Source organism: Rattus rattus, chromosome 10, assembly GCF_011064425.1.
Source record: "Rattus rattus isolate New Zealand chromosome 10, Rrattus_CSIRO_v1, whole genome shotgun sequence".
NCBI lineage: Eukaryota > Metazoa > Chordata > Mammalia > Rodentia > Muridae > Rattus > Rattus rattus.
The window spans coordinates 50,373,369-50,399,030 of NC_046163.1; the positions used below are offsets into that span (position 1 = coordinate 50,373,369).

The 25,662-nt window shown below is 47.8% G+C and overlaps 4 protein-coding genes across 7 annotated transcripts; 2 read left to right on the plus strand and 2 right to left on the minus strand.

Annotated features, from left to right (window-relative positions):
• The first annotated feature begins 4,583 nt into the window (after positions 1-4,583).
• Positions 4,584-10,105, plus strand: Nr1i3 (nuclear receptor subfamily 1 group I member 3). 2 transcript variants are annotated; one of them, XM_032915052.1, is made up of 9 exons: positions 4,584-4,790; positions 4,955-5,097; positions 5,557-5,687; positions 7,196-7,365; positions 7,572-7,711; positions 7,897-8,042; positions 8,135-8,251; positions 8,448-8,553; positions 9,495-10,105. In XM_032915052.1, the coding sequence occupies exons 2-9, from the start codon at positions 4,961-4,963 to the stop codon at positions 9,622-9,624; spliced, it is 1,077 nt and encodes a 358-aa protein (XP_032770943.1). In that variant the 5' UTR covers positions 4,584-4,790; positions 4,955-4,960; the 3' UTR covers positions 9,625-10,105. The 2 variants fall into 2 exon arrangements, with proteins under 2 accessions (XP_032770943.1, XP_032770944.1); XM_032915053.1 differs by lacking the exon at positions 9,495-10,105 and having other exon boundaries at positions 8,452-8,507.
• A 34-nt stretch (positions 10,106-10,139) lies between these two features.
• Tomm40l (translocase of outer mitochondrial membrane 40 like) lies at positions 10,140-13,648 on the minus strand. Its single transcript, XM_032915054.1, has 10 exons — positions 13,470-13,648; positions 12,999-13,246; positions 12,656-12,723; positions 12,250-12,342; positions 11,879-11,980; positions 11,621-11,726; positions 11,195-11,317; positions 10,998-11,074; positions 10,685-10,787; positions 10,140-10,558 (listed from the first exon to the last, which is right to left on the minus strand). Exons 2-10 carry the CDS (start codon positions 13,111-13,113, stop codon positions 10,419-10,421), a joined length of 927 nt encoding a protein of 308 aa, XP_032770945.1. The 5' UTR covers positions 13,114-13,246; positions 13,470-13,648; the 3' UTR covers positions 10,140-10,418.
• Positions 13,649-16,269: 2,621 nt separating this feature from the next.
• On the plus strand, positions 16,270-17,796 carry Apoa2 (apolipoprotein A2). 2 transcript variants are annotated; one of them, XM_032915051.1, is made up of 4 exons: positions 16,270-16,333; positions 16,490-16,569; positions 16,864-16,996; positions 17,566-17,796. In XM_032915051.1, the coding sequence occupies exons 2-4, from the start codon at positions 16,518-16,520 to the stop codon at positions 17,687-17,689; spliced, it is 309 nt and encodes a 102-aa protein (XP_032770942.1). In that variant the 5' UTR covers positions 16,270-16,333; positions 16,490-16,517; the 3' UTR covers positions 17,690-17,796. The 2 variants fall into 2 exon arrangements, with proteins under 2 accessions (XP_032770942.1, XP_032770941.1); XM_032915050.1 differs by having other exon boundaries at positions 16,288-16,333; positions 16,487-16,569.
• A 3,116-nt stretch (positions 17,797-20,912) lies between these two features.
• On the minus strand, positions 20,913-25,527 carry Fcer1g (Fc fragment of IgE receptor Ig). 2 transcript variants are annotated; one of them, XR_004389299.1, is made up of 5 exons: positions 25,452-25,527; positions 22,518-22,609; positions 22,321-22,356; positions 21,394-21,414; positions 20,913-21,255 (listed from the first exon to the last, which is right to left on the minus strand). XR_004389299.1 is itself a non-coding variant. In XM_032914748.1 (5 exons), exons 1-5 carry the CDS (start codon positions 25,330-25,332, stop codon positions 21,193-21,195), a joined length of 510 nt encoding a protein of 169 aa, XP_032770639.1. In that variant the 5' UTR covers positions 25,333-25,403; the 3' UTR covers positions 20,913-21,192. The 2 variants fall into 2 exon arrangements, 1 of the variants encoding a protein (XP_032770639.1); XM_032914748.1 differs by lacking the exon at positions 25,452-25,527 and adding an exon at positions 25,035-25,403.
• Between the last annotated feature and the right edge of the window lie 135 nt (positions 25,528-25,662).

Consider the following 25,662-nt stretch of genomic DNA (forward strand, 5'->3'; position numbering starts at 1 on the left):
TTGGCTAAGAGAACTTCCTGTTCTCCCAGGAGGATCCAAGTCTAATTCCTGGTACCTTCTTCCGACCTCAGCAGGCATAAATTAAGGCATACATTCACACAAACACATACACATCCATATATTCTAAAAAAATTTTTTTTAAATAGAAAGCAAAAGAAATGTTCGTTTCTAGGTGAAAAGATTGCACAATGCAGAATTACCAAGTGCCCAGAAAAACCTACAGTAAAAGAATCTTTCTTTCCTTTCTACCTAGGAAGACCATATCTTTGAGTTTTTCCAGTTTGTGAAGGATCAAAATCACCCAACAGAGATTTATCTAATGTATTTCCTACCCACCCAACATCCAAATACTTTGGAAATTATTTTTTGTGATTGTAGCTGTTTTGAATGTAACCATATATTCAAATATATTCTTCAGTGGTGATAGGGTATGGGGCAACCTATGAGGATGCCTACTTCTGATTATTTATTAGAAGTTCATCTTTTATTTTGCTTTGAGGTAGCACTGAGTGGAAATTTCTGGTTTCTTTCGCCACTCAGTTGTTTCATGTGATGTTTTTCTGGAGGTTGTCTTGTGAGACGGCGTGCGATGTTTAGAAAGAGTATACATGGAACCCCACAAGCAGTGAGGGAAGGCTTTTGCATTGCAACGCCGTGCAACACTTTGCTTCCTCACCGGTTTCCACTTTGTAGAGAGAAACGGGGCCAAAGACCTTCTCGTGGTATTCCAGTTGATTCTGGCCACTTGCGCTGACTCATGCCCTTTTGGCAGAGCCTTGCTTTTTCTGTTGGACTGAACCCCCACTATGATTCATCTTTGGTGTTTGCTATTGAACTGGGCTGCTGGTGTCCCGACAATGAAGAGTCACCCTTGGGGGAATCACCCCAAGGAACTACTTCTAAACAGGTTAACCACCCTCTTTTCCTATTAACCTTCTTTCTCCCCTACCTCTGGTAGGTGGTCCAGAAGGGAAGTTGAAGTGAACCTAAACAAAGAGGGTTTTGAAAAAAAATCTAAGCCTGCAATAGTGTCTCACTATGTAGCCCAAGCTGGCTTTGAACTCACATCAGCTCTTGCTTCTTCCTCCCAAATACTGAGAATATAAATAGACACCATCATACCAGCCTAGGAATCCTTGATCTTGACTCCACACATATTTGGTACATATCTTTGTATGTTGGTTTGTTTGAGACAGGATGTCATTCCCAGTCTGACTATGTGGCCGAGGGTCGATTTGAACTCCTGATCACCCTGCTTTGACCTGGCCCTTTGTCTCTCAGTTACAGGCACGTTCTACTCCTGTTTTGTTTTTTCAGATGGGATGTTGCTGTGTAGCCCAGGCTGTCCTGGGACTCATAGTTCCCTGCCTCGGGCCTCACTACTGCTGGGTTTACAAGTGTGTGCCACCATGCCTGGCACCTGATACATGTGCATGTCAACTTAACATAAGCTAGACTCATCCAGAAAGAAGAAAATTCAAATGAGAAAATATCTCCATAAGACTGGCTTGTAGCAGGACTGGAGAGATGGCTCAGCAATTAAGACCAGTGGCTGCTCTTCCAGAGATCCTGAGTTCAATTCCCAGCAACCACATCATGACTCACAATCATTTGTAATGGGAACTAATGCATGAAGACAGGTAGACTCATATACATAAAATAAACAAAAAAATCTTTTTTAAAAAAAATTTAAAAAAGGGTTGGCTTGTAGGCAAGTCTGTGGGGCCATTTTCTTGACTCATGATTATGTGGATGGGTTCCCCTCCCAACCCCGGTGGGTGATGCTACCCCAGGGCAGTGGCCATAGGTTGTATAAGCAAGCAAGCTAAGGGGTTGGAAAAATGTCTCATGGGTAAGAGTCTTTAGTGTCCTTGAAGAGGACCATTCCCAGTATGTACATGATGGCTCACAACTGCATGTAAGGCCAGTTCCAGAGGATCCAACATCATCTTCTGAAGTTCATAGACCATGCATACATGTGATACATCTATGCTCATTCAGGTATACGTATGCATAAAATCAATAATTCTTTAAGGCAAGCTAAGCAAGCAATAGAGAGTAAGGCAGTAATCAGAGTTCCTCTGTGGTCTCTGCTTTGACTCCTGCATCCAGGTTTCTACTTGAGGTATTTCCCTGAGTCCCCTCAATGATGAACTGCGATCGGGATATATAAGGCAAACAAACCCTTTCCTCCCCAGGTTGCTTTTGGTTGTCGTGTTTATCGCAGTAGCAAGCAAACTAGAGTAGAATTGGTACTGGAAGTAGGGTGTTGCTGTGAATGGCTTGGCCATGTCAGAGAGAGGAATGTTAAGAAAGATGTAGGGGCTTTGAGCTAGAAAAGCTACCGAGTGCTCCGAGCTTATTGATCTACACTTGTGGGAGGTTAGAAGGTAAGAGTAACTTGGGGCGAAAGACTAAGGCAGACTCGTGTCATGAGTGTCTCACTGAAGCAGACACAGGAGAGAGGATGTTCTGCTAAAGCAAACACGTGAAAGGACACGTGATGAAGGATTCTTTGCTAACAACACGCGTGTATCGGTCCGCCTTACGTTGAGTAGTTGAGCTTCGTGGACTGGGGCTGATTTAATGCACATGCTAAGGCAAGACCAGTGCTGAGGCAAGGCATGTAGAAGACAGGTGATGTTTGGAGGGTATAATTAAGACTCCACGGAGTGATGAAGACAGAGCTTGGTTTGCTGGTACCGCTAGCTGTGCAATACTTCTGTCTCTCATGTCTTCTCTAATCTTTGCTTCCCTAGCTGAGAACGCCTAGTGTTCCTGTTGGTCCCTCCTGCTCATTTGAGCTGAGACTGAGGCCTGGCTGTCTCTGCTAGGTAGTGTCACTGCTGTAACTAACCTGATTCTAACTAACTGGACCGCTGGTGTATCTGTAAAATGTTTGCGGGTGGATCGAGCTGCCACGGCTAACTGAACTGCAGATTTCCAGACAACACAGACAGACAGGAGTTGCTCCAAAGAACCTTTCTAAACAGGCCCACTGCTCCAGTATCCTTTCTTTTCCACTACCTCTGATGGGTGGTGGGCTACAAGAGATGTTAAAGCATTTAAGAATCATCATTAAAATAAGGTTTAAAAGGGGTTGGGGATTTAGCTCAGTGGTAGAGCGCTTGCCTAGGAAGCGCAAGGCCCTGGGTTCGGTCCCCAGCTCCGAAAAAAAAAAAAAAAGGAAAATAAGGTTTAAAAAAATTAAAGTTATATACCAGGACTGTTCGTGTGATATTTTTAATAAGAATCTGTAGTTTGGGGCTGGAGAGATGGCTCAGTGGTTAAGAGCATTGACTGCTTTTCCAGAGGTCCTGAGTTCAATTCCCAACGACCACATGGTGGCTCACGATCATCTATAATGGGATCCGATGGTCTCTTCTGGTGTATCCGAAGATAGTGACAGTGTACTCATACATGAAATAAATAAATCTTTAAAAAAGAATCTGTAGTTTCCAGTTAGTTGGAATAATAAGCTATGGTTAACAAGAAACCACCACCCCTGATCTGAGCAGCACGGAAGCTGCAGAATAAAGAGAGAAGCTGAGGTTTGACACCAGGTATCAGGGGAGGAGCCTGGAGGGGTTTTGTTGTTTTTACATCCCTTTTTGGGCAGGAAGGATGCCAATGAGCCACTGAGTGTGTATAAAGGTCAGAACAACCTTCAGGGGCCATGTGGATTCCAGGGGTCAAAGAGGTCACCATGCTTGGCAGCAAATGCCTTTACCCACTGAGTCTTGACACCAACTCCACCTTGGTTTTTTTGACAGTCTCTCCCGGACTGGAATTCACCAGCTAGGCTAGGCTCATACACCCTGGGGACCCACCTCTCTCTGCCCCCTTGGCATTAGGATTATGAGTTGTCTCACTGTGCCTTTTTTTTTTTTTTTAATGTAGGTTCTAGGAATTGAACTCGGCTCTTCATGCTTACTTTGTGAGCACTTTACAGACGAAGCCATCTCGCCAGCACCTAGAGTTCACTTTTCCTCCTATCTCAGTCGCCCCTTGTAAGAAAGTGGGATCTCTTCTAGCTCTAAGCCTAAGCTCTTAATTAGAATACCAAAGTCTTTTTTAAACAGATCTCTGGGTAAGAGGGGAAAAGCACTCTTGCAGAGGATTCTACTTGAATTCCTAGTACCCAACATGCCATCTCACAACTGCCTAGAACTCTAGCCCCAGAATATCAGACAGTGTCCTCTGATCTCTGTGGGTACTAGGTGTACACATTTAAAAAAAAATCAGTAAAACATTTAAGAAAGAAAGAAGGAAAATCCTTTGGGAGCCTGGTATAATTCTCATTCTTTTACATTTGCAAACTGCGTGTGAAAAAGCCTGCCAACTCTCCCGTCGTCTCTTGGTTTATCCAGGACCCATGCACAAAGGAGACTATAGATTTAGCCTACAGCTCACCCATAGGGAAAGCTCCCACGAGCCTGCTAAGCGACAGCTTTTAATGAGTCATGAGGTCCTAGTCCCTCCCCATCTGCTACCAACCAACACTTCTCGGGCATGCTAGGAACCCCCCCACCCCCACCCCCAAACACACACACCCAGGTCTTTGCCCTGGGTCCAGAGTCTACGTCCTACCTACATATGGCACTGAGACTACCTGGAGGCTCCATGCAAGAGACGTCCCTTGTTTTCCAGGCACTGAGGACCACAATCCCTAATTCCTGTCAGTTGTTCCTGAGTTCACAAGGAAAGCAGGGTCATCAAGGAGGCTTGGGGAGAGACATCCTACCCAAGATTTTGTGACCTGCATGTGGCACGCTGCCTAAGAGAAACAGGTAGGTAATTTGTTGGAGGTCAGAGACTGAAAGCAACATTTTTGCTTTTAGTGGAGACGGTGCTGGGGATCTGGTGTCGGGCAGTCTTGGGGAAGAGATTCTACGGAAGAAAAAGAAGAGAGCCCTGTGGCCCAGAGCTGACTCTTAACTCCTCCCACATTCAGGAGACCATGACAGCTACTCTAACACTAGAGACCATGACCAGTGAAGAAGAGTATGGGCCGAGGAACTGTGTGGTGTGTGGAGACCGAGCCACGGGCTATCATTTCCATGCCCTGACTTGTGAGGGCTGCAAAGGCTTTTTCAGGTGAATGCTTTCTTCCTGACAGAAACGACCCCCACATTCCCGTCAGACCACCTTTAAACACTGGCACATCTCCACGTTTATGAAGCTATAATATTCTTGCAGATAAGCTGAACTGCCCTGTGTCTGGCACCTCGATCTTGCTGACCACAACACAAGCTGAACCTGATGACGTGATACCAAATCAGGCTAACCATCTGTCCTAGAGACACAGCCTAGCATAGCAGTCAAGCGCCTTTGTTCAGCACACACTACCTGCAAAGTACCAAGTAGTACGCAAGGGTTCCTGAGTGACCTTGTGTTCTCATGAAAATGCTCCAACTGCCTCTGAAGGGCACAGCTCAGATTAGCCTGTTGTTAAATCAGTCAGTCTTTTAGGCCATGTCCTTTCAGGGTCCCCTTATGCCCACCTGCACATTCTCTGACATCTAAGACCATGCAGCGTCTGTCTCTATCTCACAGACGAACAGTCAGCAAGACCATTGGTCCCATCTGTCCGTTTGCTGGAAGGTGTGAGGTCAGCAAGGCCCAGAGACGCCACTGTCCAGCCTGCAGGTTGCAGAAGTGTCTAAATGTTGGCATGAGGAAAGACAGTGAGTAGGCCCCTACCGTTCCTGCAGTCCATTGACCTCGCGTCTCTGCTTCTGCTCACATCCACATAGCAGGCAGAGTCAGCTTTTTGAAACTAATCAGATCGTGCCTGTTTTCAAAACTTCTGATCTCCTGTCTTAAAAATACTAATTTTTAATGTGTATGTTTGCCTGCATCTATGTCTAAGAACCATGTGTGTGCCTGATGCCCACAAAAGCTAGAAAAGAGTGTTGGGTCGCCGGGAACTGGAGTTGCAGGTGGCTGTGCGTTGCCATGTGGGTGCTGGGAATTGAACCCAGGTTCCCTGCGAGATCAGCAAGAGCTGTTAACCCTGAGTGAAAAGCATCCCTCCAGTCTCTCCCCATCCCAATCTTTTAAGGTACACGCTTTCCGACGTTGTCTCTCTTTTTTTTTCGGAGCTGGGGACCGAACCCAGGGCCTTGTGGTTGCTAGGCAAGCACTCTACCACTGAGCCAAATCCCCAACCCCCCGACGTTGTCTCTTAACCCCTTTCAATACATTCCAGCCATGCTGGCTCTGAGCTAGCCCTGAGCATGTAGAGCAAGCATCCTCTTCCCCAAGGCTTTCCCATTTGCCATCCCCTTGCCCGAAATGCCTTTCCCCTAGACAGTCATATGGCTTCTCCTCTTCTCTCTCTTAGGTACGTACTACCCGTCACCTCATAGGTGCTTCTTAGTTATTTACTGCTGCTTTCTCTGTGACAGCTAACTGTGCTATGCTTCCAACAGATTATGAGGCTGGTCTCCCACAACCCAAGTTGTCCGCATTAGTCAGCTAGGAAACAGGATCACACTTCAGAATCAAACCTGTCCGCCTCTCAGACTCTTGCTTTTCCCGATCATGCTGCTTTTCAACATGGAGCAGCGGAAAGGACGCTGTAGAAGCCAAATGACCCTGGCCAACCTACATCACTTAGTGTACGGCTGTGGAAGGGTTACTTGGGTCTGTTTCTGAAAAACATGAGGTCTGAGTTAAGAGTTGCTATATCCACTGACATCCAGCCTCAGAACCTTGGAGATTACAATTTACTCAGATACGAAGCGGTGTTTCCAATATTAAGACCCCTCTTCAATGTTTCCAAGGAACCAAATGTCTTATACCCCTCCCACTTATTCTCCCTTCTCTTCTTTCCCATGGTGCACTGTTTTCTGCCCAAGTGTATCACAGATGAATCTGAGGCAGAAGTATGTAGAAATCCCCCTGCCACTTGGAGACCCTAATTCAGTGAAGTCCAAGGAAGCCTCAGAAACTTTCTTCCTTAGTCCTTCCTTTTTTTTTTTTTTTTTTTTTTTTTTTTTTTTCCTTTTTTTTCGAGCTGGGGACCAACCAGGGCCTTGCACTTGCTAGGCAAGCGCTCTACCGCTGAGCTAAAATCCCCAACCCCAGTCCTTCCTTATACAGGGAGATTGAGTAGCCCCCACTCACGGATTGGCAGGAAGTTGCCCTCTGCTGGTCTCTTCAGCTCCGTCATCTCTCTCCCCTGACACAGTGATACTGTCAGCAGAAGCCCTGGCGCTGCGGAGAGCCAGACAGGCGCGGCGGCGGGCGCAGAAAGCATCTTTCCAACTGAGTCAGCAGCAGAAAGAGCTCGTTCAGACCCTCCTGGGCGCCCACACTCGTCACGTGGGCCCCATGTTTGACCAGTTTGTGCAGTTCAGGGTGAGAACTTACCAGATTTTGGCCAGGGTACCTGAGGAGGTGGCCCAAGGAAGAAGGCTATGGTGCCGTGCCCTGGTGGAGAACAGGTCTCCAGAATCCCGGAGTGGGCAGGTCCCTCAGCAAAAAAAAAACCCCTTCGTAGGGCCCGGTGAGGCCTGAAGGACAGCCAGTGCTGGGGCCTCTCACTAACGCTCTGAACTCTGCAGCCTCCGGCCTACCTGTTCAGCCATCACCGGCCTTTCCAGCCCCTGGCCCCCGTGTTGCCTCTGCTCACACACTTTGCAGATATCAATACTTTCATGGTGCAGCAGATTATCAAGTTCACCAAGGATCTGCCCCTTTTCCGGTGAGTGGCACACGAGCTTTCAGGGAGCCAATGCTTCGTAAGTCATACCAGTCTCGGATTGAGGTCGCATACCCTTTGGCCTTTCTGAGCGCTAGGGTCTTACATTTTCAGTGTCAAGTGTGCTAGTTGGACTTCTCTGATGAAAGACTTAAGTTTCAAGTGCCCTTGTTCACCACCCCACACAGTTCCCTAACCATGGAGGACCAGATCTCCCTTCTCAAGGGAGCGGCTGTGGAAATCTTGCATATCTCACTCAACACTACGTTCTGCCTTCAAACACAGAATTTCTTCTGTGGGCCCCTTTGCTACAAGATGGAAGATGCGGTCCATGGTGAGACGGTAGTACAGAACAGGGTATGTACCTTGGTGGTATGAGGTGTGGAGCAATGGCCAGGAGGCTGCTCAGCCCACCATCTCTCACAGTAGGGTTCCAGTACGAGTTTTTGGAGTTGATCATCCACTTCCACAAAACCCTGAAAAGATTGCAGCTCCAGGAGCCCGAGTATGTGCTCATGGCCGCCATGGCTCTCTTCTCTCCTGGTGAGAACCATCCCAGAGCCGAGGAACTCTGGCCCCACCACCTCTACCCAAACTCTCGGCTGCCTCCTTTAATCCATCCCTGACCATCTAGCTTTCAAGCCCAAGAGAGGGTCTACACCATGCCCAGCCCCCATACAATGTGAGGCTCCCCACCTGCGCCCCCTGCCACCTTGTCCTTCCCACTCTCCTATCTCAGACAGGCCTGGGGTTACCCAAAGAGAAGAGATTGATCAGCTGCAGGAAGAGGTGGCGCTGATCCTCAACAACCACATAGTGGAGCAACAGTCAAGACTCCAAAGTCGGTAGGCAGGAGGCTGCCCTGGGGGAAGGAAGGGATCTGAGAAACAGAGAGCTCTGGACGAATGCATTTTACTGTTGTTTCCTTTGGGAAACCAGGTACTTAGGAATCTAGACCTTCCCCCTGGGGTCGCCCCATAACAATAGTTCCGGTCTCCAGATTGCTCCGACTGCTGTTTCGTCTCACTTTTCCAACTTTTTTGGCTTTTGTTGTTGTTGTTTTCATTCCGTAGAGATGCAAAGTAGTGGCTCATAGCCTGTGTGTGACAGCATTCCTGAGATTGGGGACATCCCTCACCTCACCTCCCCGACTGAAGCTAAAATTTCAGTCTTGTTCACTTTTGTGGCCTGCTTCTCTCCTTTGGCTCAACTCCTTGAAGTTTTCGGTCCCGTTGAAGTTAGGATCCTCCACACTTTCACAGACAAAGCCTGCCCCTGCTCAGAAGTCCATGCCACTTTTGTCTTTTTCTTTTCTTTTTTTTTTTCGGAGCTGAGGACCGAACTCAGGGCCTTGCGCTTGCTAGGCAAGTGCTCTACCACTGAGCTAAATCCCCAACCCCTCCATGCCACTTTTGCTCTGCTCATTCCCTAATCAATCCATTTGCTCAGAGGGGGATGCTTTATACCGTAGCATCACTCACCCACCTTCTGGAACTTGATCCAGAAGGCTCCAGCCTCCGATTCTATCTACTTGAAGTTTTGGGCAAGTCCTTGCTTTATCCTTGACCTCAAAGCCCTAGGTTCAAGAAAAACTAGGCACAAAGAAGGAAAACAGTGTTGATAGAGACCCTTCTTGGGGATGTCTGAGATTTTTCCAAATATAGATGGGACACCAAGAGCATGATTTTCTAGTGCTCAGACTTAGCCTCTCTTAGGGACAGTTCAGGGGATGGACAGGACTTCTAGCTGCCCTAGTTCCCTGGTAACCCTGCCACTTCCTCCAAAGGTTTCTGTATGCAAAGCTGATGGGCCTGCTGGCTGAGCTCCGGAGTATAAACAGAGCATACTCATATGAAATCCAGCGCATCCAGGGACTGTCTGCTATGATGCCGCTGCTTGGGGAGATTTGCAGCTGAGGCCCAGGCTTGGATCCTTCCCCAGACCTCTTGGGATGCATTGGATTGGAAAGGGTAAAGTGCTGGTACCCGAAATGGGAACCGGAAGAAAGGAGCTCCGTTATGGCAAAGAAACAGTGAACAGTAACTGTCTCTTCGTGCGGTCATCAGTGGGGCGTGGAGTGGGTAGGGGACAGAGAGAAGGGAGTTGGGTGGCCATAGGGCCAAAGTTGTTCTCTGGAAACACAGAGGATGGGAAAGACGGGAGCCTCCGGGCCAGGAGGTGAATAAAGTTCCCTCTGGGAATGTGTGGGCCCATTCTTTCATCTTTCCGTGGCCAAAGATTTAGCTCTTTAATCCCACCTTCCCAGACGTGGGAGGCCGAGGAATGGACAAACCAGGAGAGATGGGATAGGAGGGTTTTCTTCTGCTCCCCATTTTCATGCAGATTTCTCTGCTTTGAGGAAGGAGGAACTAATATCTTAACGGGACAAAAATAACGAAAAAAAAAGTAGGGTGAGGGAAGCCAGACATAGCCCTTAGTCTTTCTCCTTTACTCCAGAGCCATAGAGCTTGTAGGAAATTATAATGGGGCTGATGGCAGTGTTGGGAGCCTCAACCCACTGCCTGACTGGAAAAATGATTCTGCGGCAGTTCCAGTTCTGAGGAGGACATCGTCCTGTCCCCCACTCTGCCCATGGGACCTAGGAGTCATCCGGCAAGGTAGGCTCTGGAGAGGGACCTAGTTAGTCTCGGGCCCTAGGGCATCAGACGCAAAGGTTCCAGCTGCTGTAGAGGCTGCTTCCGGGACAACCTCAGCCCACAGTGATGCTGAAGCCACAATGGAATCTGTTTCGCCAGTGATTGAGGAAGGCTCCGAGGGCTAGGGTGACAGGGAGGGGACGCATCTTCTTCTCCAACACAGCACCTACACACCAGTTACTATCCACCAAGCCTGTCAGGGAGAAGTATATTGACCCGGTTGATTAGCAGGACTTGGAGTCCACAGAAGTAAGGTAGAGCCTCCCTTCCTGCATACTCCCAAATCCCTCACCAATTCTAAGTGTCTCAAAACCCTCACCTCTAAACACCATATCGGCCTGGGGCAGAGTCAGGTGGTAACCAAAGGAGAAGGTTGTATCTTGTAGCCTTGTATTTGCTTCAAACTCTACTCCAACCTGAACCTAGGAAGCAGGGACAAGAATGAGAGGAGGATCCATCACTATGGATACCACAGGAGTTCTCACAGGGTATAAGCAATCTGGAACGCATGCGTGAAAATGTAGACCAGATGAGGATATTCCTAGAATAATAGGCCAGAAGCCTGGGGAGACTCGAGGGGCAGAAGATTCTCACTGATTTACTAGGCTAGGAGATAAGCTCAGTAGTCTTACCTGTTCATTTGCCTTGTGGTAATAACTTGCATGGGCCCCACCTGACCCAACATTCAATGTAGCTACCCAGTGAAGAGCTGGGGGGTGAAGGGCGGCAAGAACAGAGGGAAAAGACAGTTACTATCATAGACACAGGCAAGGGATCCCAGAAAAGCCCAGGCTCGCTCCTCCTCACCACCATTCACTTGGTCCCATACCTGAGTACTTCCCAGCCAGAGTCAAAATGGCTCCCTCTTCTCCTGGCCGCCGGTGATAAACTAGCTCCCCTCCTAGTACAAGCCGATGAGTGATGCTCTGCAGGAAATGAGCAACCATGATCACTGTCAGGGAGAGAGGACACAGGAGTCAGGTTTATTTCTTTACTATCCGGTCATCCCCACCCTAACCTAGCCAGAAAGTTCCATTTCTTTTTTTTTTTTTCCTTTTCTTTTTTTCGGAGCTGGGGACCGAACCCAGGGCCTTGCGCTTGCTAGGCAAGTGCTCTACCACTGAGCTAAATCCCCAACCCCGAAAGTTCCATTTCTAATCCCCAAACTGCACTGCACATGTTGACTTATTTATTTATTTATTTATTTATTTATTTTGCAAATGGACAGGCAAGAACTCTGCCTCAGTTTCCCCACCTGATTCCCCAATCAGATCCGGATTTCCCAGGGTCAGAGTGGCTGTGTAGTCATCTCCTCGATATTCACCATCAAACTGCCATGTCAGGAACTTGGCTTGCTGTGTCTGGGTAGGGAGAGTATGAAATAAAACACCCGTCTCTCTTTTCATGTTCAGTATTGCCTCCGCTCCTCCTCCCCCTGGGTCCCCCAAGGCAGGATACCCATGGAGGAGAAAGAGAGGTGCCTCGGTGGATGGAGGCAGGAACTGTGGGTCACCTGGAAGACAGCCTTAGCTCGCAGCCGTTCTGCCAACAGAAGCAAGACCTGGGCGTTGAGACTGCCACTGCTGTCCATATCCCCCACCACAGTGGGGAACACCTGTTAAGGAGCATAGACAGTAATTACGGCTGAGATGGGTAGGTAGCGCTAGTCATCAGAACAGGAACACGAAGGGATTTCAGTAGCGTCTCACAGTGCCCCCTGGTGGACGCCAAAGACAAACTCTGGCATCTTTGCACAGGAAGAGCTCCGGTTCAGAAGCTGCACTGAGACCAACCACAGTTGCTGAACCCATACATTTCCTCATTCTCAAGACCTATGTCCATGTGGGTTTTAGACAGTTGACGCGAGTGTGGGGGAGCCCTCACCTCTGTGGGGCTAAGCTGCCAGTCCCCTGCATAGGCGGTATGGAGGTGGTACCCTGGCAAGCCCAGGGCACTCATGTGCACAGTATGAGCCACCTGAGGAAAGAGGAGACAATGAGAGCATAGCGTTCTATTTCCCTTCAATCCCTTATCCCACCCTTGACCTTTCTTTATCCAGACGGGGGTTTTTTAAAACCTCAACTATTCCAACCTATGCAGAAGGTCACTGGATTTTAAGCAACAAGTCCCACATCTTGTTGCTTAAAGGCAAAGGGGGTAAAAAGAAACTCCACATCTCCCCTCATTTGTCCCACATAGCCTGGCTAAGACTGGACTAATAGGTGTGAAGAAGAGGACCCAGGGACAAGCAGGGAGGAGTAGTAAGGAGGGGCCAGACAAGTGGGAGCACCTGGAAATGGCTGCTCAGAACCTTGTTGACAACCAGCTTCACGCCTTCCATCTGTGCTGGGAATACATCTGAAGGGATTGAAGGGAAGGAACAAGCATAGATAAGGACCCCTAACCACGGAAGATAGACTCCCCTTTCAATGGCCTATGACGCATGGGAGGAAATGACCTCCTTTCAAATCCTGCAAAAATAATGCTCTACTTTGAGCATCTGATCCTTCCTGACTGCTGGATGCTCCAACTGTGATCTCCCCCATTCTGTTCTCATCACCGAACATCAGCATTCGAGACCCTCCCCTTCTTCTAACCCTTCATCCTGAGACACCCAAATGCTGCAGTCTCACCTTTGCACAACCGGTGCAGCTCATCGAAGCTCCCGGGGTTGGGCAGCGGTTCCTCCCGACGGTGGCTCCAGCGGGGTAAAGTCCCCATCGGTGCCAGGCCCAGGGTGTTCCCCATTTTAGTCAGAGGACAGGGAGGGGTTGGGGTTAGCTGGGGAAAAAATCTATTGCTCCCTCTATCCCCCACGGGCTCCACCCCCCATCATCCGGCTCCCCAGTTTCAGAAACTTCCATACGGTTCAATGCAAGACCTGCAATAAGGAACAGTAGGGGGAGAGAGCACCGATACGAAAGTTAAATCCTAGGTACACTCCTGCCCATCGTTGATCCCTCACCCCCACACCTGTCACCCCCGTCTGCTCTCCCATTATCTAGTCTTAACTACTACCACAGGCTTCGGCTGACTTCCTAGTTTCTCTGTTCTTCATCCCCACGTCCCAAGGGTCTGCCCGCAATGGAACACCTAGCCCTTACCATCTCAAACCATCCTGCTGCCTCTTTCCCCTAGGCACACCCCGGTCATCTTGATGGGGGCAGCCATCTTGAGTAATGGCAGAGCTGCAGCTTCAACCTGTATCTCCAGCACAGCTGTGGACGCCATCTTGGAAATGGGCAAAGGAAGCGCCCAAAGACCCAACCCACTCAATGATGAAAAAGGTGCCTCAATTTACTAGTGACCAATAAGAGAGGAGAAAACAGAAGAATGGCAAGTGTGACCGCTCCAGAACTTCAGTCCGAGCTGCAGTGGCGAGTGGGAGTTTGTGGGTGGCCCTTTAGACATGAGTAGAAGGCCCCCTTCTAAGATCGCCCAGCCTCCTCAAGGTCGAGATAAACTTGTGAGCATTCAAGACACTAGAGGGAGCATTTTGCCTATTAGACCATTGTAGTTCCTTAAACCGGACGTGAGAAAAGTGAAACTACAGTTTGAAGTGAAACTACATATTTTGTGAAGAAACACTCAGGGATTGTGAAGACATAATTCATTTTACCCCCCACCTTCCTGAAAACTGTTGGAGAATCCCCACTCTCCACTTTACAGTTCCAAAGAACTGCTACTCACAGTCACAGCTCTCCCCTAGAAAACAGAAACCCTACCCTCACTACCTCCTCCCTCTGGAATTCACAGGCCTTGCCTTTTGTTAGACTAGAAACGGCTGTGAGAATATAGGGGAGAGGAGAGAGTTGCGGGAAGAACTAGCTTCTGAAGCAGCTGCCCTCTCTAGTTATTATTTACTTGCAGAAAAGATTAAAAAAAAAAAAATCTAAGAATATGACAGCCTGAAGTTAGTTAAGATCGTCCCCCAGGGCCAGGGGCAAGCAGTAATGTGACACTAAAGATAAGTCCACAAGAGGACAACTGGAAATGTGCAAGATTTCTCAGTCTTTGGGGTTGGAGAGATGGCTAAGTGGGTAAGAGCACTGGCTGGGCTGGTGAGATGGCTCAGATGCCTCCCCAGAGGTCCTGAGTTCAATTCAGCAATCACATAGTGGCTCACAACCATCTCCAATGAAATCTGATGTACTCTACTGTTTGCATTCATACAAGCAAATAGAGCATAATGAGGGTCTCTCTCTCTCTCTCTCTCTCTCTCTCTCTCTCTCTCTCTCTCTCTGTGTGTGTGTGTGTGTGTGTGTGTGTGTGTGTGTGTGTGTGTGTACTGGCAGCTCTTCCAAAGGACCCAGGTTCGAATCCCAGCACCCACATGGCAGCTTAGAACTGTAATTCCAGTTCCAGAGAATCTGACAATCTTACACAGACACACGTGGAAACAAGACACATAAATAAAATAAGAAGATTTTTTTGGTCTTTGGTTGCACCCTCCCTCACCAGCTTCCACACTTCCACTTCCATATCTCTCACCAATGTTCCAAAGCACACAGGTTAAGCTTGGGGGCAAAGGGGTGAATGATAGGAATGTTTTCAGTATCTCCTTAGCTCATTCCACTGGAGAGCTCTGGGCCTAGAGAATGTACCTCTGTCTTCCACATAATCAAGAGTTGAGTCAGGGGCCAGGACCTAACTGATAAGGGGATCAAATGACCAGGCACCTTTGACCTTTATTTAGACAGAGCCTCTTAACTACTGAGGTTGGGAGCAGGAGAGCAGAGGCTATTTTTCTGAATTTGTTTTTTGGGGGGCAGGGAGTCCGCACTGATGGGAACCCATAAACAGACTTGTATTTCATGATTATTTTAAAGGAATTTTATTCACAAAACCTATCAAATGCAATAATTCCAATGGATTTTCTCTGTGTGTCTTTGTATGTCTATGAGGGTGTGTGTGTGTGTGTGTGTGTGTGTGTGTGTGTGTGATGTTCACGCTCCCTTCCTGTCTCATTTCACATTAACTCAAAAAGAGACAGTCAGCTGTACCTGTTCTGACCTATATTCCCACAACCCCCATTCCCTCCACCTCCTATTTCAACTTATTTTCCTTCTTTTTTCTCCTCTCCTTCTCTCTCTCTCTCTCTTTCTTCCTTCTTTCCTTTCTTTCTTTTTAAAAAAAGATGGAGTCTCTCTATGCAGCCCTGGAACTCACTATATAGATCAGGCAGCCCTCAAATTCACAAAGATCAAGCTGCCTCTGCCTCCCCAGTGCTGGGATTAAAGGCTTGTGCCCCTATGCCTAGCTCTGTTCTCCTTCTATTCCCAAACACTTCTCTCTCTCTGCCAAATCACTATGAAGGGATGTAAGGTTGGGGAAGTGAATTTTGTCCATAATGAGGTAAGAATGACAGGGGCTTCATGTTGGAGTTTTCCAGAAAAATAACTTAGAATCCTGATTACCTGATTGATAAATATAAATCTGTCAATTTTTAACCGCTGAGCCATCTCTCCAGCCCCCATATAATGTTATTTTAAATCCTAATTTTTTTAAGATTTTGTTTATTTATTATATATGAGTACATTGTAGCTGTCTTCAGGCACACCAGATCTCATTACAGATGGTTGTGGGCCACCATGTGGGTGTGGGGAATTGAACTCAGGACTTCTGGAAGAGCAGTCAGTGCTCTTAACCGCTGAGCCATGTTAAAATGTTAAGTCCATCAATTCTTGATCCCAAACAAATTAGTCATAAGCAGACATTGGCCTTCTCTAGAGTTTACACCCCTGTGGTTCACTGCAACAGCAAGAGTCCCTTTTGCTTGTCCTTTTGTCCATTTCTAAAGCTTGTTTACTCCAGTATGATCTCTGCCCTTCTGGACTTGCCATTCTCTCTGTCACCTGATGGGGGTGGGGTGGGTATGGGGGTGGGGGTGAAGGAGTAGATGTGTATATAGCCCCTATCTCCAGCCAAGCCGGGAGTAGCGGACGGGAAGGACTGCAACACAGACCCGGTATGATGAAGGAGCAAGCGCTGGGGGCCACATGCTAAGAGGATGGGACTTTAATTGTGGAAAGGGAAGAAGCTAGGTTAGAGCGAGCATCCAGGTCTGGGGATCCCTACAAGGGGCCGAAGCCCATTTGACGGCAGTGTTCTTTCTCACCAGCAGCACTGTTCCTAGGCTGCATTCTGCCATCATGAAGCTGCTTGCAATGGTTGCACTGCTGGTCACCATCTGTAGCCTGGAAGGTGAGTTTTTTGATACGGGGAAACCAAAGGAAAGAAGGTGCCTTAAGAGAGTCTTAGCTGCCCAACTCTCTGTGCTTCTCTAGCTGAGTGTGCCATCCAGTGGACTCAAGAGGAAGATTACTAAAGTCCAAAAAACCAAACCAAACCACCACCAACAACAACAAAAATACCTAGCAGGACATGCCAATTTGGGGAGGGGGCTGAAAGCTGGGGTGGGTCCTGTGGAGTGTGAGGGGAGATGGGGATTCATTGCTGGCAATCCAAATACAAAGACTGTGATATGTGTTTGTGTAGGAGCTTTGGTTCGGAGACAGGCAGCGGAGACAGATGTGCAGAGCCTGTTCAGTCAGTATCTTCAGAGTTTAACTGACTATGGCAAGGATTTGATGGAGAAGGCCAAGCCCTCAGAGATTCAGAACCAAGCCATGTAAGTCTTTCTGGGAGAGAGCTCAAAGGGCTACAGGACTGCTTTCTTTTTTTTCTTTTTTTCTTTTTTTAAGATTTATTTATTTATTTATTGTACACTGTAGCTGTCTTCAGACACACCAGAAGAGGGCATCAGATCATTACAGATGGTTGTGAGCCACCATGTGGTTGCTGGGATTTGAACTCAGGACCTCTGGAAGAGCAGTCAGTGCTCTTCACCACTGAGCCATCACTCCAAGCCAGGACTGCTTTCAAGGAGGAAGACAGTTCTCACAGGAATCTGAACTTAGGGGTTGGTGTTAGAGATTAGGCTTAAATTGAGGAGAAAAATCCTTTTCTCCCCCGGATGGGGGCAGCAAGAAGTGGACCTTGGACTCCAATCTGTAGAGTCTGATCCTCTGCTTCATGGACGGTCTATCCCCTCCCCTCTAACAGGATTTGCTATACCAGGTTACACCAGGGTATATTATTTGTGGACCCTAGTCAGTCTGCTCTGACCTTCATCACCAACAATGACCCTGTCAGTGAGCAGGGCCCTCCACACTAATCTCTGGTCCTTCCCTTTCCCAGGGCTTACTTTCAGAATGCACGGGAGAGACTGACACCCTTTGTCCAGAGAACTGGGATGAATATGATGGACCTCTTAAGCCGTTTAATGAGCCCCGAGGAGAAACCAGCTCCTGCCGCTAAGTGAGGTGTGTCAGGACTCGTCTTCCTACCCCAGCTGACCCACTGGCCATCGCTGGAGTCCCTCTCCCGACTTTCTGCTTGTCTTTTCCAATAAATTCGGAAGGAGTTAAACTTCGTGCCTCTTCTGTCTTTGGATCATTGGGTGAAGCGGCAGCGTGGGGGAGGAGAAGGAGGAAGGAATAAGAAATATGTTTCAAAAAGGAGGAGGATGGGGTTGGGGATTTAGCTCAGTGGTAGAGCGCTTGCCTAGCGAGCGCAAGGCCCTGGGTTCGGTCCCCAGCTCCGAAAAAAAGAAAAAAGAAAAAAAAAAAAAAAAAAAAGGAGGAGGAGACAAGTTTTGGTGTCGTGGGTAGAGAAAGGATTGAAGAAGCAAGTGATGGACGTGACAGAGTAGGTGCCTGTAATTTGTCTCCAAACCCGAGAAATGTCCCATGTGAATGATTCTGGAGCCTTACTGAAGGACATGGACCCAAGAAAAAAATGAAATCCTCTCAGACAAGATCCCTTCACGGGGTCATAGGAAACAAGGGTCACCCTCAGAATTCCACCTTCACCTTTCTATAAAAGATGGTGAGTTTTGTTGTTGTTGTTGTTGTTGTTGTTGTTGTTGTTGTTGTTTAAGAGCCCAGCAGTGTGACTCAAGACCCTGCTCTCCTTTTGAGCCTGGGGAACATCCCATAATATCCTCCATCCCATAATAAAGAGGTTAGGCTAATCCCTTTCTTCCAAAGTGCTCTGGTTTCTTGATTCAAAACCTCTAATTTAGCCTTGTGTGGTAATCCCAACACTTGGGAGGCAGAGGTAGTGGATCTTTGTGAGTTCAAGGCCAACCTGGTCTACAGAATGAGTTCCAAGACAGCCAGGGCTACACAGAGAATCCTTATCTAGAACAAGCAAACAAACAAACAAAGCTTGCTTGCCTGGCGACCTAGATTCAATTCCTGGGGACCCATATGGTGAAGGGAGACAGCAGATTCCAATAAGTTGTCCTCTGACCTTTACATGCATGACATGACACACCTGCACTGCACTAAATAAATGTAATAAAAATTAGGGGGGAAAAAAACCCTCCTGATGGGGGAGGGGAGCTGGCAAAGTGGCTCAACTGGGTAAAAATGCTTGCAGTACAAACTAATGCTCTGAATGTACTCTCTGGTACCCTCAGTGGTGCCTACTGAGCATATACTATGGTGGCTTCACTTCCCACCCCTAGCAATAAATAAATAAAATTTGAAATCTCTCACGTGACTACGCACAGTGGTGTATATGTATGGTCTCAGCATACAGCAGACTGAGGCAGGAGGATTACTTGAGCTCAGGAGCTTAAAACCAACCTAGACTATATAACAAGACCCTATCAAGGAAGAAAGGAGAAGGGGGAAGGGGAGGAAAGAAGAGCTATATTCCAAGTCCTCCATTTTTTTTTTCTTTTTTCTATTTTTCGGAGCTGGGGACCAAACCCAGGGCCTTGCGTTTGCTAGGCAAGCGCTCTACCACTGAGCTAAATCCCCAGTCCTCCAGTCCTCCATTTTAAAGTACCCTAGATACCTACCCTGACTCACATCTTATCTTGAACTCAGCTTCCCAGAGACTGAAAATGCCTCCAGTGTCTTCCAATTGATCAGCCTCCTTCAAGACCTTCAGCATTCATAACCACTCCCCTTCTCTTCTCATTCAATATTTCTGCTTCTCACTGGGCCCTTCAAAATCCATCTGTAATTGTAGCTGGAGCAAGAGGATCTCAATTTCAAGGCCTGCCTGAGCCACAAAGCAAGTTCAAGGCCAGCCTAGAAAATGTAGAGAGACTTTCAAAAGGAAAAGGATGCCAGCATTTGGGAGAGAGAGGCAGGTGGATCTCTGAGTTCAGGTCCAGCCTGGTCTACATAGTAAGTCCTAGGCCAGCTACAGTTACAAAATAGAAAGATCCTGTCTCAAAACAGAACACACAGGCACCAGTGGAAGGGGAAGCCCTTGGTCCTGCCAAGGCTGGACCCCCAGGGCAGGGGAATATGGGGGGACAGTAAGGGGGATGGATGGGGGGAATACCCATAGGGGGGAGGGGGAGGGGAGGGGGCTTATCGACAGGAAACCAGGAAAGGGGATAACATTTGAAATGTAAGTGTAAAGAAATATATCTAATAATAAAAAAAAGGAACAAACAACCCTCCCCCGAAGGAAATCAACAAAAATAGTTTAATGAAAGTCCTTACCTAGTATGTGTGAAGCCCTAGGTTCAATTCCTAGCATTTGATTAACCAATGTAGAAACAAAAATAAAATAAAATAATAATAAAAAACTTTTTGTTTTTTATGTATAGAGACAAGAAAGTCAGTGTCCCTGCTTCCAAGATAACCTTAGACAAGTTAACATTTCAAAGAGCCTGAACTTCTTATCTAGGTCAATAATCAGATAAAATGATACAATGGGAAAACAGGTTGAAAATATAAATCACTATGCATGGTAGTGTGTTGTCTGGGACAGGGGATTGACAGGGGTAAGCTTGGAAACTCTGGGCCTTTCCGGAAGAAATGCAGGCAGGGTCAGAGACAGCTTGCACCTAACGAGGTTTAAATATTTCCAAGCAGAGCTTCCTGGAGACTCTGGGGAAAGGACAGGTACTGTCAGGGGAGTCCTTATGGAAAATGACTCCCCCCATTTAGATCTGACTTGTTCCATTGGCCTTGCCTACTTCTCTGTTGGGTTCTCTCTAAGGTCCTTCTTTCTCCCAAACCCCCTGAAAGTTCTCATCAAATCTTCCACTAGGATATTGTCATGATGCTGGTCATCACATTCCTTTGGAATGTCTAGCTTCTCAGCTATGCTAACTCAAACATGCACATGCTGGATTGACACTATCTAGATTGATGACTATTTTGGGTTAGACCTACAGGCTTCCCCACAAACCAATCATGATTCATTTTTCAGACACAACGAGTCACACTGGGTACAGAAGGAATTTCTCAGGTTCTAACGTCTCCAAATACATCTCTACTCCCAACACAGAGTTTAGAGTGTGAGAATGCTCCCTGCTCCATCTCCATCTCAGAGCGCAGGACCGAGGGTCTCACCTCTCATCCGGGTTCAGTCAGCATGCATAGGTCAAATGAACCAAGTATCTCTAGGGTCCTGTGTTCTCAGGAGCTGAGTTTTCCTCACTCAAAACTCTACCCTTACTATCCGGCCGAATGCTTCATCCAAGCTCTGCCAGTGACAAATGACAAAATGAATTGAGCGTGATCTCTGGCAGCTTTATTGGGGGGTAATCCCTTCCCATTGTTTAGTGAGCACAGGGGATCAGGGAAGGAAAGAGGAATGAAGCAAAGGAGGATGGGAGAAGAGAAACGTCAGTGAGTAAGTCTTTGGTGGATATGGGGACATTGATTTAGAGCCTAGCATGGTTCTGGGAATAAGGTCAGCTAGTTCCAGAAGCACAGCCACGTCAATCATGAGGGCGAGGAGAGAATTAAAAGCGGAAAAGGAATGCAGCTGACAACACGTGTTGTAAAGCTATTGGGGTGGTTTCTCATGTTTCAGAGTCTCATATGTCTCCTGGTTCCGGGTGTTCAGGCCCTGCAGGAGAGTTGAAGGATGATCAGGACGATGAGCTCATCACGGGCCCCCTTCCACCTCAGACTCCATTCCTACCAAAATCACTCCCAACCCCAGCCTCTTTTTCCCTAAGGTAGGAATAAAATGAGGTTCACTCACCGTGTAGACAGCATCTGATTTCTGCAGAGATGGAGGGAGCAAGGTATTAGAGACCCACCTTTTTCAGGGCCCTCACCATTGTCCTTCCCACCCAGGGAGTATCTGGGTCAAGATCAGCGTTAGCTCCTTAAGCTGGGAGCACTCACATCATTGTTCATTTACCTACGATATGACTATAAATGCACTTCAGTGCCATATGCAACTCTCTTGGATACTAATTGTCACTTCTGTGGGAAAACTGCTAATTAAGGTAGAAGTCCACCATGATGGGATATAAGCTCTGGGCTCAGTGCAATATGGGAGACTCCCTTTGTTGGCAAGGTTAGCACATGAACACACACACACACACACACACACACATACACACACACACAAACACACACGCGCCTCTATCTGAGGAATGTCACATAGCCTCAGTTACACTATAGGACCAATTTCCTTTCTCTTGACAAAACCTGTTCAGCCAGAACCTGAGATTCCTGAAATGCTTCCCCATATGTATGCCTAAGCCCCCAGCCAATGACTTTGTCCATCCTGGACGTCCCTGCTCTCAGTCCCCCAAAGCTGTATAAGCCTTGAATCACCCTAGATAAAGTTGATCTGCCTACTGACAGTGGGTACCAGTGTGGTCATTCAATACTCACAGGGCTTCCAACAACATATCTGCTCCCTTTGCCTTCGTGGACCGAATTAGCTAACAGTCCACAAAGGCAGGAGACCCACACGCCTGTACTTGATTATTTCCTGTCTGGATATTTTATTTGCAGCTCAGCTGCAGGTTGTTACCCATCCTGAGGCGAGGGGCGGGGTGCAGATTAACACCTAAGACAGGAGACTTCCCGGAGGCATCAGACCTCAGGCTAATGCCCTCGGAAGGTTGAGAGCTTGAAAAGAAACATTGGTGTGCAGATGTGGGAGACTCCATACCTCACGGCTGGCTATGTCTGCCTTTCGGACCTGGATCTGGAGTGGGGGGAAGGCAATCAGCAAAGGAGAAGTTGGAGGCCCATCTCCTTTCCCTGCAAATCATGGGGAACCCCTCTGGTTCCCCTTCTCGCCGCCTCTCCCCACATCCTCCCTCCCACTTCTGGGTCTGGTTCTTAGACCACCCCACCCTGCCTTACCTTGAGTCGACAGTAGAGCAGGGTAAGGACAATACCATACAAAAACAGGATGGCGTCCAGGATATAGCAGAGCTGCGGCTCTCCTAGGGCAGCTGAGGGGATACAGGGTACCCATGGGACCCAGTGTAGAAGGAAGGGGAGAGCCGTCCCTCAGGGAAGGGAAAGGGGTTAAAGAGGTAGAACAGGGCCTCGTGGGAGCCCTTCTAAGGGAAGAAACTAACTCCCTCTCTAGACTATTGTTTCCCCTCTTGCCCCTCAGACCATGACAGTAGTAGGACAGGAAGCATGAAAGGTTCTGCTGTAGTAGGACTTAGGTTTATTAGACTTCCCTTTCTACCCACCCCATAGCTCTCTTTTCAGTATTGCGGTTCCTCTGGCATCACTTTGCCTACCTCAAGGACCCATTGGAGTTTACTGGGCTGAAACAAAAAACAAAAAACAAAAACAAAAAACAAAAAACAAAAAAACAACAACAAAAAAAAAAAAACCACCTCAGCCCAGAGGGGGAGGGGAGAGGAGAGAGAAATAGTGGCAAATTTCAGCAGAGAAACCACAAGAGTATGTCTCTGCTAAGTCCTGTGACCTGTGGCTGAGGGCTGGACAGGAAGGATGTGAGGCAGGGAAGGGGGGAAGAGAATTACTCTATTATTGGTCATCTTCTCAGCCTTACTTCTTTTTACCTCACCAGACACTTAACCATACCAAGAAAGCAAACCAAAATTAAAGTGACTGCTTTTCCAGGCTCCGTAGATGCCACTGACTTTGCATGGGAAGCTGGATGGTGACCACAGCTCAAAGGAAGGACCACAAACTACATCTAAAATATGCATCCCTCCTCCCCCTCCTCTGCCCTGTTAATCATGCTAGGCATTCAAGAGAGGAACTTTGTACAACTAAAAAAAAAAAAATCACACAGCAGCTAGAAGTGGTGGTTGTATAATCCCAGCACTTAGGAGGCTAAGGAAAGGGCATTGCCATGAGTTTGAAGTCAGCCCGAGCTACATAGTGAGGCCCAGGCCAGCCTAGGATAGAGTGAAATCCTAACAAAAAAAAAAAAAAAAAAAAAAAAATTCTGGTGGTAGCACTTTGAGCCCAGCATTCGAAAGGCAGGCGGGTGGATCTCTGAGCTGGAGGCCAGCCTGGTCAACAGAGCAAGTTCCATGACAGCCAAGGCTACCCAGAGAGAAAACCTGTCTCAGGGGGGTAAAAAACACCACCAATAGGATAAAAACAAAACAAATAGCACTCCTCCGAAAAAACCAGAAAACCACTAAAACAAAGGGCACAGGAACTGAACATGCTGTGAGATCCTGCCTCAAATGCTTGGACGGGATCTGGGCTCCAGAGACTGCTCCCGGCTTTATCTTATCGGGTGCAATAGGTGGATGTCAGCCTGCTGCTGGGACCTCCCCATTTTTTGCATTCCTCAGCTGATGCATGAGTCTCTAAGACCGGGCACTCCACACTGCCTGTCCTCTTATCGGTTGACAAAATGGTGTAGCCCTACCCACTTCCACAGAAGTCAAGATACCAAGATTGGTAAAATTCTTTTTGTTCTACAACGCTCGCACATGAGATATTGCGTAAATCTCAAAACTACCCTGGGAAAGAAACATCGATTTCACCATTGTATAGAATGATGAACCCAGGCACTCAGGAAAGCTAAGAAACACTCAGGGCCAGAGTTAAGCAACAGATCGGAACTTAAATCTAGGTTTCCTGCTCCCAAAGTCTGTGCTCTTCTCTGGGGCCCTTCTCTCCAGTCATTTTGTTTCCCTAACCTTTAACCCCACCTCTGCAAAAAGCAATCAGTAGTGTCCTTCAAAACTCCTTTTTGGGCATGGTGGTATAGACCTATAAACCCAGCATTCGGATCAAGGTTAGCCTCAGCTAAAAAGGGAGTTTCAAGGCTAGCTGGGGCTACACAGTCCCCGCTCACACTGACATTCTCCCAGGATAGACAGACCCCACAGTAAGTGATACTGAGGGGAGTTTGCTGGCAGACTAGAACCTCAGAGCTGTTGCATTTTGCTACTCTTGCTTTTTCTTTTCAGCTGATGAGACTGCGTTATCAGTTCAAAGAATGGCGTGGCCCTCACTATTCGCAGAAATGGTATTCATTTCTATTTTGACTCCCCTGCCTTACTCCCGAGCATAGACAGGCCCTAGGCTATAGAGAGGGTTTTGTATTTAATGAGCCAGTTAACTGCTCCCAACAGAGCATCCCATGGTATTGCTGATCAAGAAAAGAACCTTCCTAAAGCTGCTCTCCATTGCTGTACAGTCTATACCCCTGGCAAACTCCTTCTTTACATAGGGTCGAAAGTCAGTATGAAAGGTAAGAAGGGGACAATAAAGAAGGAAATAATGGTAGTGTCTGGGTGTGGACCTAACAGGGCTAAGTTCGGAATCTGCCTCAGCCCTGTGCCCACACGCCCAGCCTTCTTCTATCCCCAGTTCCTGCCCTGGATTCCCACACTCAAGCCCAGCTAACGCTTTCGGAAGCCTTCCGCTTACCTGCTTCTTCCACCAAAAGGAGCAAGAACAAGATCACCGCTGGGATCATCCTGGGCGGGGGCTGCAGCGCTGGGGGCTGGTGATCACGCGCTAAGACAGAGCTGCACAGCTGTACCCACGAACAGTTCCCTGACCACAGTTCCCTCCTTCCTGCCACGCCTTCTTTGGCCCCTTCCCCTTCCTGTACTACAGACCAGGCAGCTCCCCGAAGGGCCAATTTGGGGAGCTGGAAGATCTGGCCTCTAAGCCTCAGTCCTTTCAGGGACCAACCTAACCCACAGAATGAGCAGACTTTCATGCTTGGGAAAGGCTGTCTATATCGGCCATGTTTAACAGTCCTCTCCGGCCCATCCGCCCACCTGCCATTCAGAGGTAGCAAACTGCCTCTAGACTCCCTTAGGTCCCACCATAGCTTACCTTCCTACCTGGAATTTTATATACAGTCTTCATTTGAGTTTAGCAGTTTTATAGATATCAGGAGGGTCGGAGCAGGAGGAACTGAGGGAAAAGGGGAAATGGGAAATAGAGAAGTGGAAAGAGCAAGACTCAGAGAGGGGGTGGAGATCAGCTGGGAAAACTAAAACCTAAGTCAGAGAAATGCAAAGTGAAAGACAGCAAGCAAGACACC

Bases quoted from the DNA above. Each gene is read 5' to 3' on its own strand.
- Fcer1g (XM_032914748.1), bottom strand. From the start codon at position 25,332: ATGAAAGTCTGCTCATTCTGTGGGTTAGGTTGGTCCCTGAAAGGACTG. The intron at 22,610-25,034 runs GTAAGCGGAAGG...GTATCCCCTCAG, and splicing joins CCTTTTGGTGGAAGAAGCAG to CTGCCCTAGGAGAGCCGCAG. The intron at 21,256-21,393 runs GTGAGTGAACCT...ACTCTCCTGCAG, and splicing joins AATCAGATGCTGTCTACACG to GGCCTGAACACCCGGAACCA.
- Tomm40l (XM_032915054.1), bottom strand. From the start codon at position 13,113: ATGGGGAACACCCTGGGCCTGGCACCGATGGGGACTTTACCCCGCTGG. The intron at 11,981-12,249 runs GTGAGGGCTCCC...GCTCCTTAACAG, and splicing joins GGCAGCTTAGCCCCACAGAG to GTGTTCCCCACTGTGGTGGG. The intron at 10,788-10,997 runs GTAAGACTACTG...CCTGCTTCCTAG, and splicing joins ACCACAAGGCAAATGAACAG to GTTCAGGTTGGAGTAGAGTT.
- Nr1i3 (XM_032915052.1), top strand. From the start codon at position 4,961: ATGACAGCTACTCTAACACTAGAGACCATGACCAGTGAAGAAGAGTAT. The intron at 7,712-7,896 runs GTGAGTGGCACA...CACCCCACACAG, and splicing joins AAGGATCTGCCCCTTTTCCG to TTCCCTAACCATGGAGGACC. The intron at 8,252-8,447 runs GTGAGAACCATC...CTCCTATCTCAG, and splicing joins CATGGCTCTCTTCTCTCCTG to ACAGGCCTGGGGTTACCCAA.
- Apoa2 (XM_032915051.1), top strand. From the start codon at position 16,518: ATGAAGCTGCTTGCAATGGTTGCACTGCTGGTCACCATCTGTAGCCTG. The intron at 16,570-16,863 runs GTGAGTTTTTTG...GTGTTTGTGTAG, and splicing joins CACCATCTGTAGCCTGGAAG to GAGCTTTGGTTCGGAGACAG. The intron at 16,997-17,565 runs GTAAGTCTTTCT...TCCCTTTCCCAG, and splicing joins GAGATTCAGAACCAAGCCAT to GGCTTACTTTCAGAATGCAC.